Source organism: Polyodon spathula, chromosome 4 (genome assembly GCF_017654505.1).
Source record: "Polyodon spathula isolate WHYD16114869_AA chromosome 4, ASM1765450v1, whole genome shotgun sequence".
NCBI classification, from domain to species: Eukaryota; Metazoa; Chordata; class Actinopteri; order Acipenseriformes; family Polyodontidae; genus Polyodon; species Polyodon spathula.
In genome coordinates, this window is record NC_054537.1 from 33556255 (window position 1) to 33577819 (window position 21565).

At 37.4% G+C, this 21565-nt stretch overlaps 1 protein-coding gene across 1 annotated transcript in view; it reads right to left on the reverse strand.

Moving 5' to 3' along the window:
- LOC121314440 (tetratricopeptide repeat protein 39C-like) overlaps positions 1-19773 on the reverse strand; it is a 32340-nt gene extending 12567 nt beyond the window's left edge. Inside the window, exons 1-2 of the mRNA XM_041247720.1 lie at positions 18935-19773; positions 12912-12960 (exon numbers count right to left, since the gene is read on the reverse strand). Coding sequence (XP_041103654.1) covers positions 12912-12960; positions 18935-19071 — 186 coding nt within the window. The 5' untranslated portion in view covers positions 19072-19773. The remainder of the gene's footprint in view (positions 1-12911; positions 12961-18934) is intronic.
- Between the last annotated feature and the right edge of the window lie 1792 nt (positions 19774-21565).

The following is a 21565-nucleotide window of genomic DNA, read 5'->3' on the forward strand; positions in this document are numbered from 1 at the left end:
TTACTGAAATGCTTTCTCCATTACTTGAACACAGCCTTTGTGGTTGCATAAGGAACACCTCTTCAAAGCAAACTTAATTGCAAAATTGAATAAGTATCATTCGAGCAGCTAAACACAAGGAAAATCACATGCTGTTCAATGCGCCTTCCAAGCTTTGAACAAATCGACATCCACGTTACATCTGAAACCAGCAATTTCAAGATCACTAGGAAAAGGAGAGAAAGCAATAAAAAAATCTCAGTTGTCCAACGTGGATGCATCAGATAAATGCCTGACACGCATTAGATAACACAGTAGCCCAAATGGTTGTCACTGAAGTCAGAATCGATTCCGAGTTTGTGAATAAACTGAACAAAACCACCATGACTGAACAAAAGTAAAGCTTCATAAAGTATACACCAATTCAATTACAAAAGAAGACGTAATATTCAAATACTTAATGTACAGTACTGCTAAATCAATTATTCAAAATTAAATCCCCGGTTTCAGAAAAGAAGATTTTAAAGGAAGCGGCTCCCGTTCTGTGAAGTCTCATTTGTTTACACTTCCCATAGGTAATTTTAGCTGAGACAACCTTTTTTGAAAACTGTTTGCTACTGCATACAAACCTTGAATATCTATTCTAAGTATGCCCTCCTGATACTGACTAACTTGTTATCTTTATCCAGCATTAGGCTCTAATACCACAAGGTGGCTCCTCTATCTCTCCAAAAAATGAAGCAAGTGTTTGTTTAATATTGCTCTGCAGATAATGTTCATACAACGACATTGGTAACTTTTTCTTTTATTTATTTATTTATTTTTTTACACAAAGACACCTACTGTGTGCGTGTGTGTATATATCTATATCACTCTGGGAGGTGAGAGTTTCTCCACTAATGTGTCTTTATATGTCTCAAGAGAATGAGAGCCTCTCACAGTCAGTGGCAACGAGTTCCAAAGTTTAGGAGCACTAGTGGAGAAACACTGACCTCCCACAGTGACACACCTGGCCAAGAGAGCAGCCAGCAGCTCTGAGCTTGAAGACCACAGCTGACATGTAGGGATGCAGCAAGCCTGATAAATATTTCCTGCAAGTTCCCCGGACAGCCTTGAAGGTCAACAGAAGAATCTTAAAAATAGCCACATATTTGAAAGGTTTTAGGCTGGGTACACAACACCAAAGGGGCAAGCTGTTTTTTGCACCAATTGTTAGCCCTCGGTCTCCTGAATTTTGGATCCAAATATCTCTACTAGACACCTGCCAGTTTTTGTGTAAGTCAAAATTGTCATTAGCTTATATGGTAAATTTTTTGCTGAAATTTAGTGTTAGGGGATATAAAAAACTCAGTATCTTTGAGGTAATATGTCATATATCAACAAATGACCACTCATTTGCTTTGTCACATTCAGGGCTATACAGTGATATGAAATAAATTTCAATGGAAAATACAACAAGGTCACCAGAGGTCAGTTTATTACATCACTCAAGAGCAAGAAAGTTCAAACAAGTTAACTCACATTTTCAATCATATACAATAATGCTTTACATCAAACATGCAGCTTGATAGTTCTGTTAGTTGCTTTTTTTAAATAATAATTTTTCCAAAACTCCAATTCAGAAGCTACCTCTTGAGGCAGATTGAAGTCCATCCCAAGCTGGGCGAATAGGTTTTTGTACTGATCACTTTTACAAATGTAATCTAACGGATACTTCTTGCCTTTCCCATGGAAAGCACTGGTGGAGTCGCAGCCAGTAAATGCATGCAGGCATACCAATGCTCTGCATATATCAATGCCAATATGGATATATTGGGTCACTCATTAAAAAAATTTTCATTGCATTGGAAGTTTCCAATCAGTGCCATAGATATAGCGTACTTGGGATTCTGTCACAAAGTCAACACAGCTGTGCTGGTCACATTCAGCAATGCGTACAATTTTCTTGAGGATATATGTAGCTAGTTCTCTAAACGTACCAGGTAAGTTTTTAGTTTTTCAAGAACAACACAATGCTACCAGAAACTTAAATTTTATAAATAATTTATTATAATAATATGACAATGTTTGGCATTATGGAATTAACACAGTCCCATGATTAAAATACAACTTAAATTAAAATAGATATGTAATGCATTCCTGAACACTAACAAAGATGCTGAATAGATTACAGGTATATCCTAGTGAATCTTTTAAAACAAATAGTCATAGAAAAGGGTAGTTTTTAACATTATAGCAAGATTGATTATCTAGTATTTCACAATCACATTGACTGCTATTCTTTTTAATAAGAACTAACATTTTTAAGGTTTCAATTTAAAATGAAAACTAATTACCAAATTACATATGTTAAATTACAAATTCTGTCTCTTAGATTATACAAATGATCAAAAAGTTAAAATTATTACATCATTCTGACATTACATTTCGTCATATTGTACAGAAAAACAAAACCTGGCATGTTTCAAGAGGAGATATTTTAGTAGTGTATGTATGGTACCATAATAGGCATTTTAAGAGAAGAAATGGGTTGCCCCCCATGTGTTTGGTACGAAACAACATATTAGGGCTGGGCACCCGGCCTATATCCAATGCAAAGTTTCCAAAACAGGTGTGATATGTTCAGTTTGTTTTGTACTTGTCAGTATTCAGCAGCAGCAGCATTCAGCAGCATTCTGGACCAGTTGCTTCAGATCAGGTTCAGGTCAAGTGAATTTTCTGCATCATTCGCAAGACAACTTCACTCAGAACTCGAAATAATTTCAGAGGTTTTTAAAAATCTGAATTAAACGCCACCCTGAGTGTGTGTGTGTGTGTGTATATATATATACAGTGCCTTGCAAAAGTATTCAGACCCCTGACCAATTCTCTCATATTACTGAATTACAAATGGTACATTGAAATTTCATTCTGTTCAATATTTTATTTTAAAACACAAACTCAAAATCAATTATTGTAAGGTGACTTTGGTTTTATGTTGGGAAATATTTTTAAGAAAAATAAAAAACTGAAATATCTTGCTTGCATAAGTATTCAACCCCCACATATTAATATTTGGTAGAGCCACCTTTCGCTGCAATAATAGCTTTAAGTCTTTTGGGGTAAGTATGTACCAGCTTTGCACACATTGTCAGTGTGATTTTGGCCCATTCTTCTTGGCAGATTTGCTCCAGGTTGTTCAGGTTGGTTGAATGACGCTTGTGGACCGTAATTTTCAAATAGTGCCACAGATTCTCAATGGGATTGAGATCAGGACTTTGACTGAGCCACTGTAGGACATTCACCTTTTTGTTTTGATCCACTCCAATGTTGCTTTGGTCTTGTGCTTGGGATCATTGTCCTGCTGAAAGGGGAATTTCCTCCCAAGCTTCAGTTTTTTAGCGGATTGAAGCAGATTCTCTTGCAGTATTTTGCTCCATCCATTCTTCATTCAATTGTAACAAGATGCCCAGTCCCTACTGATGAGAAGCATCCCCACAGCATGATGCTGCCACCACCATACTTCACTGTAGGGATGGTGTGTCTTGAGGCATGGGCAGTGTTAGGTTTGTGCCACACATAGCGCTTTGTGTTTTGGTCAAAAAGCTCTATCTTGGTCTCATCTGACCACAAAACCTTTTCCCACATCGCATGCTTTCTGGCAAACTCCAGACGTGCTTTCAGATGGTACTTTTTGAGTAACGGCTTCTTTCTTGCCACCCTCCCATACAGGCCAGTGTTATGCAGAGCTCTTGATATGGTTGACTGATGCACTATTACTCCACTCCCAGCCACTGAACTCTGTAGCTCCTTCAAAGTGATTGTTGGCCTCTCTGCGGCTTCTCTCACAAGTCTCCTTCTTGTTTGAGCGCTGAGTTTTGAGGGACAGCCTTTTCTTGGCAGTGCCTGGGTGGTGTGATGCAGCTTCCACTTTCTGATTATTGATCCAACTGTGCTCACTGGGATATCCAAACACTTGGATATTATTTTGTACCCTTTCCCTAATCTATGCATTTGTATTACTTTATCTCTAACTTCTGTAGAATGCTCTTTAGTTTTCATTTTCCTTCAGATTCACAGCCTTAACAATGATCCTTCAACAGTGGGGTTTTTATCCAGAAAATGTGACAGCAACTTTAATGGTTCACAGGTGGAGGCCAATGGTAAGGTAATTGTGTCCTCGTTAGGGCAATTTCTTTCATCGGTGCAAACTGGGAGCTGCCACAGCACAGGGGTTGAATACTTACGCAAGCAAGATATTAAAAAATATTTAAAAGTTAAAAACTTAAAAATATTTCCCAACATAAAACCAATGTCACCTTACAATAATTGATTCTGAGTTTCAGTGTTTAAAAATAAAATATCAAACAGAACGAAATTTCAATGTACCATTTGTAATTGTAATATGAGAGAATTGTTCATAAAATATGAATACTTTTGAAATTTCAATGTACCATTTGTAATATATATATGAGAGAATTGGTCAGGGGTCTGAATAGAATCTTTCAGGAGTCCTGAGACTTATGATAGCTAAGAAACCATATATATATATATATATAGATATATAATATATCATATATATTATATCTTGTAAATATATGAGCAGCGAGCTCATTTCATTTTCATTGTGTAAAAACATGTATATATGCACATGTTTGTTTATTATTTAATTGTTTAATTATCACCCGTACCTGGTAATTATTTGTAAATAATGCCTGGTGCAGGGTTTAAAAAAACTGTGCAGGACCAGTCTGGCACGGGGCTGCTGAGTAGAAGGAAGCAGGGAGGTGTGTGCCCCTGCTGCTTGAACAGTCCCAGTCCACACAAGGTACTGTGTGTACTTGCGTGTATTTTTCTTAACTGTATGTGTTTGGTTTTTGTGTCGGGCAAACAGCTTAACTGTTTGTGTGTGTCGGGTCTACGATTATTAACACACACAGCCCAGATGCAAAACAATTTCCCCGTTTTATTAAAAATAAATATATTATATATATATATATTATATATATATATATATATATATATATATATTTATACACCAATTCAGCAAAAGCCAGGAAAAACTAAATATCATAATATACTAGTGAACATAATCAGTCACAAGGACAGGTATCTGTAAGTTATCAAAAAAAAAAATCTTCATACAGGTACTGTATCAAAGTTAACTTCAAACCATATACCTGCAAATGCAAAATGGAAAAAGCTGGCACAGTTTCTATTTTTATTTCCAAATAATTTTCAATGTTTAGTACCAGTTATTAGCACTCATTCGATCTGTCCTGTTAAACATGTAGCATTAAAAGTTTCACACAGTACAGTAAACGTTCTCTTCCCCTTCAACCCCTTGAACGCTGGGACACTTGACATTGTATACAGCCAGGACTCATCCACCTGCTCTGTGTGACTTATTGCAGGTTTGTTGTAAATACACAGACTGCTGTCAAAAACAGTGGCTTATTGTTATGGGAGTCCCTTTGAGAATCCACACGACTCCCCTGTCACTGAAACCTTGTCAAACTTGCTGAGGATGTCAAACCACACTCATAACTCAGAAAGCACCTGTCTCCAATCCACAAAGCCTTGGCCCCTGTGATGTATTCTGAACTATTGGAAAAGTCCTTCAACAAACAGCAGTAAAAACACAAACACAAACACATCATGGCTAAAGCTACTGTATCTCTGTAATGAATACTCTAACTAAAAATAAAATAAAATAAAACAAAACATCTCCCAAATAAGACAAGAAAACATGAATACTGGACAATGTTGCCAGGGAATTACCAAGGACAATCATATTTAACTTGCAGGAATGGAGTAAAGAGGAGGCAGTACCCAAGTACAACAGCAAAAATGTTGTAAAGTCCTCAGACATGTTCTGTAAGGCTAGTGTTGACAGGAGACAAACACAAATTTATAAAAAATGTTAAAAAAAACTGTAGATTTACTACAGCGTGACAAACTATGCAAATCAAGTTCACTTAGCGATTAACTATCAAAAGCGATAAAACTAGTAATTTAAGATACACACTGTGTATGTGTTATCTGTTTATTCAGTACATTCTCCAGTTTCCCTCATGACATTATACAGTGGAGGCAGCAGCATCCCGGGCTGTCTGTCTGTATGTCATGTCAAGACATCTCTTTGTGATGACACTTGTTTAGCACAATTTATTGAGAGTGCACAGGATTCAGACTGCGGCTAAAATAGTCGCCAGTGCGATTTAAAAATATTTTTCAGTTACAATATTTTTTATGTTAGGCACCGTTGGCTCCTAAACCAACACTGACTATCACCTTTACTCATTACGCTCATACATACTATGTAAATACACCAACATCTTTAACATGGGGTAGTCTGGCCAAACACTAAAATGTAAAGATTTTAAAATAAAAAAAATTGAGGAATTAAGAAAAACAGAGAACAGGGTAAAGTATCAGGCTGATTTGTTTATATGCTGTGTAACCTCCTATAAAGCAAGAGTAGAGTTTAGTATAGATGGCGTATACGTTTTGAGTTATGTCGAAAATAAAAATATAATTTTTCTCAAGTTTGTCTACAGCACCTAGTAGTACTAGCAGTAATACAACGTCCACATCTACATTAGATAAAGACTCTGTTTGTGGTGAGAGATGAGAATTTGTTTATGATGATTCTATTGCGCGGCAGCTACACAATTACACGATGAACCGGCAGAGAGTGCACCTTCACAGCCAAAAAAAACAAGTGTGGAAATTTAAGACTTCTTGGCTTCAAGAATTTCCCTGGTTACGTTACAGTAATGAAAAACAAAACATGTACTGTGAGTTTTGCAGCAAAGCAGGGCCAGTTGTTGCAGGGAAAATTAAATTAAATTTTATTTCTGGAACTAACCATTTTAATAAAAAGTCAGTGAAGAAGCACAGTGAACGCAGAAAACACACACATGCTAGGGACTACGTTATTACAAAGAGTTATGCCAACCCAGACACCATCAGCCAGATCAGTGGTTCGTGCTGCTGAAGTAAATGAAGAAAAAACGTTTAGGGAATTAATAATGAAATTCAATGCAGCTTACATGATTGCAGTAGAAGAAAGACCATTCACCAAATTTAGCTCTCAGATTTAAAGTAGTTTTAATGAAGAACGGTTTGAAAATGTCTAAAACCTATGCCAATGATACCGCATGTGCTGAGTTCAATGCAGTCACTGGAAATGAAATAAAAGATGATTTGCAGAAATGGGTGAACTACAATCCAATTGACTGTGGAACAGATGTATCAGGGAGAGAGAATGTAATGGTGTACTGTAGGTATGTTTAAGCAGTTGACTATGGAAACAATCAAATCAATGAAAAAGTGGCACCCTGCAACTGGATTTGCCGCCTAGAATCTTTGGCCTAGGAGCCATTGGCTAACTGGGTAAAAAGTTAGTCTGGAGCCCTGAGTACACAGATCTGGGGATATATGGAAGCGCCCTGTTGGTCTGTCCGTCTTTATGTCACACTTCTATTTGTACACAATGTTCTGAAAGTTGCTTATTCAATTGTGATTAAACTGTTAGGATTCTAAGAAAATGGGAGGTATAATGAGGTAACTGCCAAACTTAAAATCTGAAACATGCATACAGTAGATATAGGTCATGACAATTTACTTTTTCATATTAGAAGATTGATGTCAGCTTGCTAACAAATGTTTACAAAACTGTTTAATCAATTGCTAAAAAAAAGTAGCAAAAATTGTTTAAAAAAATACAGTATTTGTAAGAATTCGATGGTATTTTGCAGATGTATTGTTGATGTGGGTGTCATACGAGGTGCAGTAGCTCTTCTAGGGGCTTGGTTTAAATGTGTCTCAGGTCACAAGTAAAATTTGTTTTTTTACCTAGCCCGCAGTAAGCATTCCAGTAGTCCACATCACAAGACCAGCACATATTTCAGCAGATCTCTGAGGGGAAACTTTCTTGGTAACTGTTATGGCAAAGAAAACTTTTTATTTTAGTTATTATCATGACAAATAATAATTATGCCGAATAGGATTGTTTTAAAATGACACAGGTCAAGGGTTTCAGTGACATTTTTGACTTTGTAGATTATGGCTGTGAAAAACAAGGATCATTCTCATTAAATCATGCCCTGGATGTTTATTATAAAAGCTACACAATCAAATGTAAATCATTTCTTTTTTATATATTATATATTGTCTATATTGTCCACTATTGACTATGTTTACAAGCAGGCCAACACTGATCTGGAGTCAGAATATATAGTATTCCAAATTATTGTTCCAGGCATGTAAATGGGGTATGGAAGCATTTTCACAATCCACAGGGCAAAATACCAGATTCAACACCAAAAGTGAAACGCGTGTTATTATATCAGTATTCGCATGCTGCACATTGTCCCGACTCCCAGCAACATTCAGGTTGTTAAACAACAAGATGAGCATCATGGCAGCGACAAGCAAGAAAACTAAAACACCTTCTTTAAGAACAATGTCTCTCTGTCTGTCTCTCTCTCTCTCTCTCCAAAGTCCTGTGAATACTGAAACTTGCTGTCTGAAAAAAAAAAACCTTAAAGGGGAACTATATCCAACAGCTATTTTGTATTATTATTAAAACATACTTTTAATACTTAAAATATTTACAGTACCATTTGTATATTTTACCGATACTCGTTCTATGTGGGCTTTGTCCAAACCAGGGTCTTTGGTGACATGCTACCAAACAACTGCAAAATGGAAAGCATTTTAAAGAAAAATGGGGGCCACTACCGGTAAACAGGCCAGGGTCTATCTATCACACTTCACAGCAGGGGTCCTTCAAGACAGCACGCCAGCTAGGCAGCTAGATAGAGTGGTTAGTGGATGATTAACATCAGCCAAGGGCATAATTGGAGCAGTTTTGTTATTTTTATTTTAGTGTACAGGGTAATGTTCCTGTGAGAAATATACATTATATCAGTACTTAATCCCTTCACCCATCAGAAAAGGTTTCCACTTCCACAGCTCATCTCTTACATTACACCCCTAAGGTTTGAAGCACTCGCTCCTTCTGCACGTGCTCACTGCCATACAGTCATTCAAAAGGAGGGAATACATAAACACTCTTAAAAAGGGAATTCCATTACATCTGATTATTATCTGTTTGCCGTTTCCCCAGAGCCGAGATCCACTCAACCAGTTCAACCAGCTCCTCCCAGGTCAACGCCACAACAACGATCAGTGGTATTTACCACATTCCAGCGTTCTCTGCTCAGATGTCTGCTTCTCCAGAACCATCACCAGATGCCTTGCCTTCTCCCTGTTACCCAGCATAACAACCAGCTTGCTCTCCTGTCTGCCGCAGCTCCCTCTTGGCCACTCGTTCCCACGCAACTCCTGACATCAGAGACCGGATGATCCCCAGCCTCCAGCATTTTCTCCATAGCAATAACATCCCATTCAAATCGGCAGCACATAAGGAGAATTTATTTAATCTTTTTAAGTCCACTCTGCAGCATCCTTCCCGTCGCAGGCACTATGACGACAGCACAGACTGTCGCTTCCCAGCTCGCCCCATACCCACAGCCCCAACTCTGCATCCAGAAGACGCTGAAGGCAGGACCTTCACAACACCTGTCAATCTAAGGTTCATTCAGCAGATTCTGACTATTTGGATCCTGAGACTGTTTCACAGTCAGGAGCGGCTGTTCCCACGATCCATCCTGGAGTTCCAGCACCTGCCACTGTTCTCCAATAAGCCCCCCCTGTACCTCCAACTGTAACCTTTCAGGTTAACCCCCCCACACACACACACACACACACACACACACACACACACACACACACACACACACACACACACACACTGCAGACATCTAGCAGGCCTCTGTAGTGACCTCTCTGGCCATTATGAGTACCAGCAGGTCCCCATAGTGGTCCCTTCCCTGTTTTCTCCCTTCTGCCTTTCCAGCTGTGGGCTTTAAAAAAGGGCCCCCTTTCTATTCCTTACCTCAAAAGTGTCCTGCTTTTCTGTCCACTCTTCCCTCCTTCCCACTACCGTGTTCAAAATGAAACTCTATTTTTTTTCTGAGTAGCCTACAGTGCATTGCCCCTTTAAACACAAAAAAACCAGTTGAAAGGTCAAATCACATAGGCAGCACCGTGCCCAAGAAACGGTGCATCACAAAGATCAGAAAAAAGACCAGAAACAGATAAAGCTCTCATTTTATCAACAGATGAAGGAAATAAGGCAATCTAAAGTATTTCATTAAGCAATGTTTAGTTTTAGAGAAAGTGAGTATTTATTTTCAACAGACTACTTGCATATACTAGCTACATTGTATAAAAAAAAAGTTTCAAAAATTTCAGTAATATTTTGCAAGATGCAAGCCCACTTTTTTTGTTTCAAAAGCTGTATGTATGTTAACAAGCGCTGTATGTATGTTTAGATCACAACCAAGAGTTTACAGTAACATAGAGCTACAAAATACAAATCTCATTTGCTGACCTACATAGCTACACGTAAATGCTATGTGCATATACAACCCAACAATTTACGCAGTGCTTACAAAGGTACCACGAAATGTTCCTGTCAGCACATCTGTAGAAGCCAGCACCTCCAGTCACTTTTTTTTTTTTTAAAGTAACAAAAACACTTACTCACTGCCAAACATGAACTACTTTAGATGGGTAATGACTGCAGTATAGGATACTGACCTTAAGGTTAGGGTTTCGGTGTAGGGAGAGGATTATTCATTGTTTTATTAATAATAATATGATAGCCAATCAGAGTGCAGTGTCCTGACAGGAGAATTTCGTGTTACCTTTGTAAGGGCAGCACAATTTACTTGCAGATTTGTATTTTCAGTGCATGACATACTGCATTTTAAAGGACCTAAAGGCAGTGCCTAACCAAATGTGTTTTTTACATCCATTCCCAAGATTTCACTGACTTTTGTTCAAATTCATGATTTCCGTGACTTCTGTGACAAAATCGTATCCTTATTCATCATAAATACCATATAAGAGTTTACTTTATTTAATGTGGTTGCATTATAGTTTACTAGCAATAATTTGAATCCCTTTTTCAGTTTTTAGCACGCAAAATAATAATAACAAAAGAACAACAACAACAACGTGTTGGACCTGGGACACATCATAATATATAATGTGTTTAAAACAGTTGACTGCATTTGTTCAGTAATTGAAACCCATGCGTTCTCCTTTTTCATTTGATCTTTATAATCAGCTCTATTGACTACAATATACGCAGGGATAAACACTGAGCAGCTTCTCAACAAACAACCGGTCATCCATTTTGGCATTGTAATAACCATAGCAACGAGGTCAGCAACAAGGTCTAAGTTCAGCGACTGCAGTTTGAGCAGGGCGATTGCCTGTGAAAAGTATAAACTGCACGGCGACATGACAGCTGTGATCACCAGTTGCCTTGCTCTTCAACGACAGTCGAGCGATGTTAAGTGTACAAAAACGTACCCGCCACTGTGGCTTATTAGTATGTGAAATTTACCCGCCACAGAACAACTTAAACCGCGTTTGGCGGGTGGGCGGGTGTAAATTTCGAACCCTGATGTTGTGATTGATGTTTGTCCCGAACTGCTGAAATGAAGTGTATAGCTAAAGTTCAGGGGGGGGGCGGGGGGATGGTCAGACACTAATCTCCACGTCTCCATTTTGTATCATTGAATTTACACATTAGCTAATTAAGATTGTTAGCACTATAAATACCCTCTTCACTTACCTCTCATTTGCATTTCGATTTCATCGTAACCCACCACCTCCCCATCTCTATGGGGGGGTCTTCACCTTGTCTTGTCGGCCAGGCAGCGAGCCCTCAAACCAACTTAGGTTTGATGGCAAATTAATGCGTATATATAAAGAATACTTGTGTATTTTTGCATAGTCCCCATTTTCCTCAATAAATATTTGTACTAAAACACGTTGTGGTTGGTGTTTGTCCTGAACTACTGAAATAATGTTATATCCAACCTCATCTATAGTAGCTGCTGCAGTCAGTAATGCCTCCGCAGTAAGACACACCATTGGAATTCAGTGTGCAAATGCACTTACTCCCCCTAATACCCATGGGTGGCACAGGACCATAAAGAAAGATAATGCATCTGGATAAAATAGTCTTGCAGGTTTTATGTTAGCAAGAAGGCACTTAAGTAAATTAAGGTTTGAGTTCACAGTTTTGGACAGAGAAGATACATTAGTAAGTTATGCAGATGTTTCACATTTGGGTAGATCACACTGTAGAAATGTACAAAAGTAACTCCCCCCTCCTCCTTATATCGTATAGTACCATTCAGGAGCATATAAAGAGAATACACCTAATGACACATTTTAACAGGTTTAAAAAAACAATGTTGTAAATCATTACATAATTATATATTTTTTAAATGTAGGAGGTAAATGTAAATTCATGCATTCAAAAATTGTGCAAATACATGCTTAAAAAAATATACACTTATTAATATACCTTATTAACAGATATGCCACTATTGAAATAGACCAAAATGATTTTATCAAGATAAACCAAACTTATTTATAACCTTTAAGTTGCCTTAGAGGTCAGAGCATCAATGTATCTTTATTTAGACATACAGTACTAAACCTTTTGGAGGCAATTCTTAATGTATTCCAGTTTTCTGATCAAATATACGGAAGTAAAAGCTCATGGCCAAATTATACCCCACAGTAGGTGTTACTTTTGTTCGTCAAAATTTGACCATAGTCATTTTTCACAATAACTGTGCAGTTAACAATGACTTTACCAATGCATTTACCATTTTTTCTATGGTTACCACAATGTTTTAACTTGTATATATATATATATATATAATACCTAATACCTATTTTCTGTTGCCCAACAGCATTCAGAGCGGAGCATATAATCCAATTTACAGTATTCCATAATGAACCTCAAGCTTAAAACAAATAAGGCAAACTACACACATATTTTTTACACTTACCAAAAAACTGACAAAACTGGCTCCAAAGCTCATTAACGGGCTATGATTTCTGTAAGAAGCAGATAAGAAAAAGAGATCATATTAGTGGATTCACAGTAAGCTACCTGTTTAAAGCTTGAAGGCAGACTAGACTAACGGCAGGCAGTGCCAAGGCTGGTTAAATTGATATTTGATTTTCATAATAGCACTGATTCATGTTCTCCCACTGCAAGTTGGAGTCTGTTTCTGTTAGCATATCATTAAAATGCCGTGGGCACTTCCGGGTGTGCGACTGGAAAAAACATTCCATCATACTTAATTATTTGTTGTGTAAGTGACGCTGCAGTGTCCCACACATTATATTTAACACAGACACTAAAGCTGGTCTGTTTATGTCACACTTAAAGCCGTTGATCATTCTGATTTACACAATTTAATCTGAAACAAGACCTACTTGTTTCTTCTTTTTTTTTTCTCATTCCCTAAGGTAGAGTCAGCTTCAAATACAAATGCTTGCTCTCTCCACAAATGTAAGATATTATTTAAAGAATAGGCAATGTTTTCTAGGTTTATTATCTCACAATAAATTCTTCCATAGTCGTAAAGCAGTTGGCTTGGAGTCTTTCCAGGAAAGTAATATACTGTAGCTTTTTTAGTGACCAAAAAAGACATTTTATTTTAACCCACCCTCCCAGGGCCTGTCCTGCTTACTGGTAAGGGCCAGGATGTTAATGTCAGAAGATTAGGCAAGAACTGAACTTCTTATGGGGAGATATCCAGGCTTTTATATAGCCACAGCACTGCATGTGCTGAAATCGTCAAAGCAATTAGTAACATGGTGACAAGTGCACACTGCTTTGAAAAATGTTAAATATTTTTGGTAGATCAAATCATTTACATTTCCCTGCCACTGCACTGGCATTTATAGTGTCCTTGTTACAAAGAAAATTGCAGAATTAGGAAAAAAAAAAAAAACTTATATGTACATATAACCAACTATTTATTCTGTATAAATATCAATTATATAACCAGACCATGCATTTTACTGTAAGGCTACAGTACATTATGCTTGACTACATTTCTGTGCAGCAAGGGAAAAAATATAAATACAAAAATATATCCAAAGAAAACAGACAGTTCAATGACCCAACACAAATGAACAAAAAGAAGCAAAGACAAAGAAACATGAAAGCAATTTTCAAAGAACTTTAAAATCAGGCCTCCCATGTGACAAGCATAATGTTCTTGTTGAAAACCTAAGTCTGAAAGCGTGTACAGTCCTGCCACAGGCAGCTCTCAGATCCGTTTACTTGAAAGTCATTTCAGAAATATTGCTGTGGTATATGATTCAAACAACAACAGGAAAAAAAAAAAACAGAAAAAGGTATGAAAGTGAAAACACTGCAAGTGTTGCTTTAAATGTGTAGGACAGAACGTATGTGAGTTAATGTAGCCTTTAGTACTTTTTTGCAACTCTTTCAAGACAGAAAAAAAATATAATTTAGTTTCAGTAATTTACTGTAGCAGGTAATAAGCAGGACTTTGTAGAGCAGTGGTCTCCAACCCTGGTCTGGAGAGATACTGGGGCTTCTGTTTTTTGTTTCAACCGAGCTCTCAGGTACTTAAGTGAGCCAATTGTTGGCTTAATTAGTCAAGATTAACAGGTTTTTCACACCTTTAGCCATTGATGATGTAAAAGACAGCTAGTAAACCTGCTGGACAGGGGCTCTCCAGGACCAGGGTTGGAGACCCCTGCTCTAGAGAATGCAGGCATCAAATACAGTGCTGGAAACTAATATAATATACACACAGACACACAGTTTCATGATAAAAATAAACATGTAGGGCTAAATCAATAATTTTCTACATCTACTGCTGGGTATCAAGGACTTGCTTGGTATCAAAATAAAGGTCATTGGTTAACATTTAATCACTTGCAAGGGTATCCCGGGATCTTCAAAGAGTTATGAGGTATGTTCATTTTAAACATGCTGGGGTGCATCTGGACCCACTGCTGATGACTAAGGGTTAATCATGACTCTTCTGGAGAGAAATTAGCAAGGTCTGCATTCTTTAGTGTTTTAAGAACTATAAAACTCCTCCACGTGCTCCACAAGATGAAAAACATGCACTGCAGATTGTGCCACCAGGCATTGTAAGGATCAGTAAAGGTATATTAATACTCTACTGTAACACTGTAACAAACACACTGCCAGTATACAAATACAAGATAAGTGTGGCAACAAGGAAGAAAAGTAAATTGTGTAACAGGTAGAATAAACCAGAACAGAATATGGGTTCATAAGATCACTTGGACATCATTGTTATTCCCTGGCTCTGCATCTATACTAAGACGTAATGGAAACTGTTTAATTACCTATTAATTACCTGTTACCTGGGAAGAGAAAAAACAAAACATGTTTGTTTTGCATTTATGACTGTGTTGCTATATAATGCGAATTATTCAGAGCTTGAGATTACTGTATTAGGTTCAATAAACTCAAATGTCAACTACAGTATATTGATAAGTAGATGGACTGGTGGAATAACTTCCAAAATGTATTAGGCCTACATTCATGCACGTAGTTCCGAAGAAATAGGCCTATTCTTCAGAGAACCACCTGATGAAGAACTGAAGAACTGAGGCAATAACGCAAAGAACTACAGCAAAACATGGACACCAATTCTTATACCATTAGGATTTGTGCTATGGAACGCCAGTACCAAGTTTCCCACAATTGTATGAGCAATTCTTACATATTGTAAAGTAAGTGAAACATACTGATGTACGGAACAGGCTACACCACAAATTCACCCCTTGGAAGATAAAAAGTGCCAAAACTGAGGGATATGTCAAAAGCACGAAAGAGGTTGGAATGAGAAATATGAGAAAATATGACAAAAAGCCCTGTATGCCACTGTCTGCACTGCTGGAAAGTTCTGCACACGAATACCCCTTCTCCACTGGCACATTCAACCTGTGAGGGCTCGGTACGGTACGGGTACGTGTCATTCTCCACTGGCTATCTGTTGAGCCGAGCAAGAACCAAACTATTAAACTATGGCCTCACAACACATCTGAACCTGTCTGCAAGCCGAGCCAGGGGCGGGGTTCAGGTTTTTGTCATTACATTGCATCAGTCATTACCCTCCAGAAAGAAAAACAACAAACATGACGGGCAGTCAGTGTTATGAGAGAAATGTAATTATAGTCAAACAAAATACTGTACAGCTGTACTGTACATACAACTATGGCTCTTGTTGAGTTTGTGCAGTTTCCTTTTTTTAAGCACCCAATCAAAAAACAACTAGAAAAAACAACTATCCTTAAACAGGATATCTTTGGCAAATCATATTTGGCAAATTAATCTTTGATGCTGGCACAATCTTAGTATTCTGACAAACGGGCAGTGAAAGTAAACAGACCTTTCCATAGGGACTCAGCACAAATAGAAAGGCAATTTAATGCGATGTCTGCGTGACAAAATTGCAAAGATCACAGTACTGTACAATCTGGAAAACTGGGTAAAATCAGATTACAGTGGACATATATTTAAATGCTGTATCCCTACCTGAGGACATACAGGTTGAAAAACAAAACTCGAAAGACCTGCCAATTGGGTACTGGGTCACCTTGGACAACCAGAAGAGAGATTTTATATTTTAGTAAAACTCCTTCTTGCACAAATGTGTCTTTTTTTCTCCTTCGCACACCAAGAGATCCTGCATCTTCACTGATTAGACAAGCACTCAATTAAGCCTCTGTGGAGTCTGGGATTGGTAAGGGCAACAGTTTTACATGCAGCATCTTGTGAGACAGAAAAAATGCTAAACTTTGCAATTCTACACTATCAGTTTGGAGTTTGTCTATGTAGGGTAATGTCGTATTTAATAATTAAATTATATCTGCTGACCGTATATCTGGATATACTGTAAATAGGCTTTTGAACAGCTAAGAATTATGCGGCACGGTCCTAATAAACTGGTCTGTGTTACAAACAGACAAGGGTTGTCTCGTGTACTGTAAGTGGGGCAAATGCTGGACCAGCAGGAATTTTGCACCGCAAACATGCATGCATGCTGGAGTATGATGACTCCGGTTTGACAGAACAATGATGAACAGTACAGTACATCCCTGCAGCACTCTTTTGTTTTAGATGTCTACAAACATTATTCCACATGAATGAAATACGACTAGAACCACAGTATACATAATTATCTTTCCTTTGTAAAAACAAGTAGGAAACAAAAGATATTATTGCTTCAGCTGATGCTGATGTGTATTCCGAAGTATTGTATATGATAGTAAATAAAATAATCCATATCAATCTCTTCAATGCATCTTTAGAGCTGGATTGAGAAAACTGCTCCTTCCACACTGTGCCTGATCCCTCCCTGGACGAGACCACCTCTTTGTGGTTGTTCAGTGTGTATGCCAATTCAATCATGGGCTTCCCTCAAGATCTGGGAAGGACAAACTCCATCTGTCTTGGCCAAGGACTAAGACCCCATTCACACTTGAGATTTAAGACAGCCCATGGCCGCCTTTTCTCATATGTGAATGTTTCAAAAAAGAAAAGGCAGCCCAGAGCCAGCCTTTACATATATATGAACGCAAAGCAGACTTAGGGATGCCTTTTTGTATCACATGACTAATTTGGTTACATAGCTCAGTACTCCCATACTCCTATGCGTGCGAAAGGTAAATAGTAAGGCGAATGCTCTGCTAACCAAGATGAACGTACTTGTAGACCCCACTGATCTATCCCTCTGATCTCAAGCACTGATTTACAGCAGCCTGGATCCAGCACTGCATCACCAGCTATGTCCTGCCATCCCACTGCAATGATGCATTCTGCAAACTTATTATTATTATTATACTGCTTTTTTTTAATTAATTTATTGTAATTCTATCATATTCGGTTTATTTATTGTATTTGTTACTTACTGCATATTAAAACTGTAACACTGGATAAAGACGTCTGCTTTTTTTGTCTAATGGATGAAACACCTTTTCTAGTAAGCTGCAAGGTTAAAGGTTAATTCAAGAATAGATGGATGAATGGACGAACTAATCTATGAACTTGTGGACAAATTGCTGAATTAACTGGCACAAATGGCGCTCCATAGCTTTGTATACTTAATTAAAAATTGAGCATGCAATACTATACTACTATCATGGCTTCTGGTAGACTTTTGGATTTTGTAGTTTCTTTGATTACATGATGTTAAATAAAATAAATCTGTTTTGTTATTATGTCTCAAGCCTAAAATGCTAGCTGATGTACAATGTGTGACCAAACTGCAGTTGTGTTCTTTGACCCCTGGGTGCATGCATAATTTAGTTAACATCATGTGGTATTTATATAAATTAACATTGGTTAACTGACTGCACTTCCAAAGAGCTTTTCTGCACACAGTGAAATCTATAAATAACGTAAAGAAAGTGACAAACATAAGTAATACGTGGGCTAAAACATACACACTAAACAACACTAGTGCATACAGCACACCATCCAACGCCAACCTGGATTTCTTGGTTGTCAGGAAGCTGAACTACTACATTAAACACACACACACACACACACACAATATATATATATATATATATATATATATATATATATATATATATATATATATATATATATATATTACACACACACACTAATTTACAATTTTTCTATGTGGAGTAATGCTGTACTTTTACAAGTATTTAATAATGAAATTATATGACCATATGTCTGGTGACGTAAACAGACCAATTATGTTCTGTTTATCATCATTCAGTATTCATTATTGCTGTTGATGGGTTTCTTGAAATGTAGTGGTTACGCGTAGTAAACAATAAAAAGTGTAGTATGAAACGTTAAATAAATAAATAAATAAATAACTACAAGCTAACAAACATGCATACTTATATCATTATGTCCTCTACGTATGTGCATTGACATGGAAGATACTGTAGTTTAACACACTAGTCGTTAAGGAACACAAGGTGCCAGTAGATCACAAGCACACCTGACTCGAAAGTCCTCTCTTACCTGTATTTTTTGAAGAGCTCGTCGCTCTCTCTGAATCCGTTGTTGAGGAGCATGTTGATCCCTTCGAGTGCCAGTTCTGCACCATCTATACTCTGACAGCTTTCGTCTATCTGATTTATCTGCTCTTGCCCTGCCATGTCTTATCAAAATTAACCGGGATAACAAAAACAAACCAACCAACCAAAAAGAACAAAAAAAAAAAAAAAACAAAAAAAAAAAAAAATCAAACAAAAAACAGATTCCTCTTCGCCGCCTCCATTTAAACCGAAACTAACAACACATAATAGAAGCAGCAGAACAGGCGGAGACAGAAGAGGAGGAGGATGTGTGCCTTCCTGTATGTACTGTGCCTATTTGTATTTATTTCACAATTACTCAGCAAGCACCAGCACCGGCTACAGCAATGCAACTGCACTGCAATTGTCAGAATTATCTCCCTGCGTTACGCTGGATTTAAGACCCAACCCGATTTACAAGATATATCAATACAGTAATTGTATTACTTGTATTGTGATCATTTCTTAACCGCCTCCATTCCCTTGCACACGATACCGAATGGATTTCTATGATTTTAGCATGATTCGAATTCTGTACATTTTGTATCATTAAGACCTGATTTCTTTCACCTTATCCTCTGGGATTTTGCAATCAAGAAAAATAAGTGATGTGTATATATATATAATATATATATATATATATATATATATATATATATATATATATATATATATATATTGCATTCGATTCGCTATTCTCTATCTCGACTAAACCAAGGTGAAAGATTACACCATTTCCTCGTTTATTATCGGCCCCAGGTGACGAATCCTCCTCTGCTCAGCTTATCTTCCCTGTCCTCCTAGATCTGAAAAAGCGAGTAGAGTCATAGTGACAGCCATAACCTTTCACCCCATCGACGCGGGTGTCAACCAATGACAGATGAGCAGCACCTGCCAAGTTCTGGGCAAAGATGCTCGGAACTGTCGAGCGTTTGTTTGTGTTGCATTATTTAAAAATACTCGGCTAAAAAAAAAAATCACTTTAAAGCGATGTTACTTTTAATAATATTGTCACGAGATATTAAGCCCCATAAGTGCCTTGATATTTTTGTCCTGTATTTTTTTCTTGTAATTCACTGCACACACACACACACACACACACACACACACACACACACACACACTTGTCATAATATACAAAACAGGTAACACACAGGTTTTCCCTCACAGACCTTAATTCAATAAAATACTTTTAAATAACAACTACAGGAAATTTGAAATGCAGGCACAAACATGTCATGTCAAGTCTGAATCATCTAGGGCAGGGGTTCTCAAACTCAGTCCTGGGGACCCCCTATGGCTGCTGGTTTTCATTCCAACCAAGCTCTCAATTACTTAACTAAACCTTTAATTGAACTGATAATTTGCTTAATTAGACCTTTTTACTTGTTTTCATTTCTGAACAGTTGCATATTTCAAGGTAGCTATAACATTTGATAAGTAACTTGAACTGCAACTGTTTAAGACCTGAAAACAAGTAAAAAATGTCTAATTAAGCACATTACTGGTTCAATTAAGGGTCTAGTTAAGTAATTGAGAGCTTGGTTGGAATGAAAACCAGGAAGCCACAGGGGGTCCCCAGGACTGAGTTTGAGAACCCCTGATCTAGAGGGACTCACTCATTTAAGTACTTTTTTGGCATCAGCATTAGCAGTCTCATTCCTAAAAGTCAGGAAATTACCATGCATTTTAATGGAGTATCCAAAGTCTCACTCCTAATTTTTTCATATCTCACTCATTTGTATATTTTGACATTGGCATCTCTCCACACAGACTCTGGCATTGCCATGTAATAAAAAAAATTCCAATGGATATCTACGTTTTTGTGTAAGCAATATAGGTTAATATAATTTTAAATCACACTAGCTACAAAAAAAATCAAAATACACTTATGAAGTTAGCATTCCGGTCATCTAGATGCTTCTTTAGCGCTCACATTTGTATAGTTTTGTGGGTCAGATTTGGAGCTACTGTTAGATTGTTAACTGCAATTGTGTGTGTTAACAATTCTTGCTTCCTGGTGCCTTCTCCAATATAGACACATTTTGAATCTGAACATAAAAAAAATATTTACATAACACTACACCAATACAGCCAAGTGACTTCTCACAGTTTTAATTAATTCGGACCAACATAGCAGCAGGAGCGGCAATTCACAAATGAATAAGAAAAGATTTAGTCTAACAAGTCAAACAAGCTTTTCTTAAAATGTTATCCCAGCAATTAAATCAGAGAAATAAAGAAAGAGGATGCCATTACACCACAGGGCCTTTTACTGTAGAATTATATGTTGCTTTCTTTAGCAGCAGACCTTGATATGGGTTTTATGTGGATGTGCTTCAATGGTTTATACTGAAGGAAAATCTGACAATTCTTTTTCGAAAATTGAAATAGAACCATGCGTTTTCCCACATATATCCTTACTTCTAAATGTTTTATAGGTGCCTGCAGGCCTGACTTTACAGGGGTGGAAATAAGACAGAATAGCAGTTTAATCTATTTCTCGTTTAACTATGAGATTAATAAGACACATTTAAGAGTGTTACATGAACACTGGGGCTAATACATTGCTTAT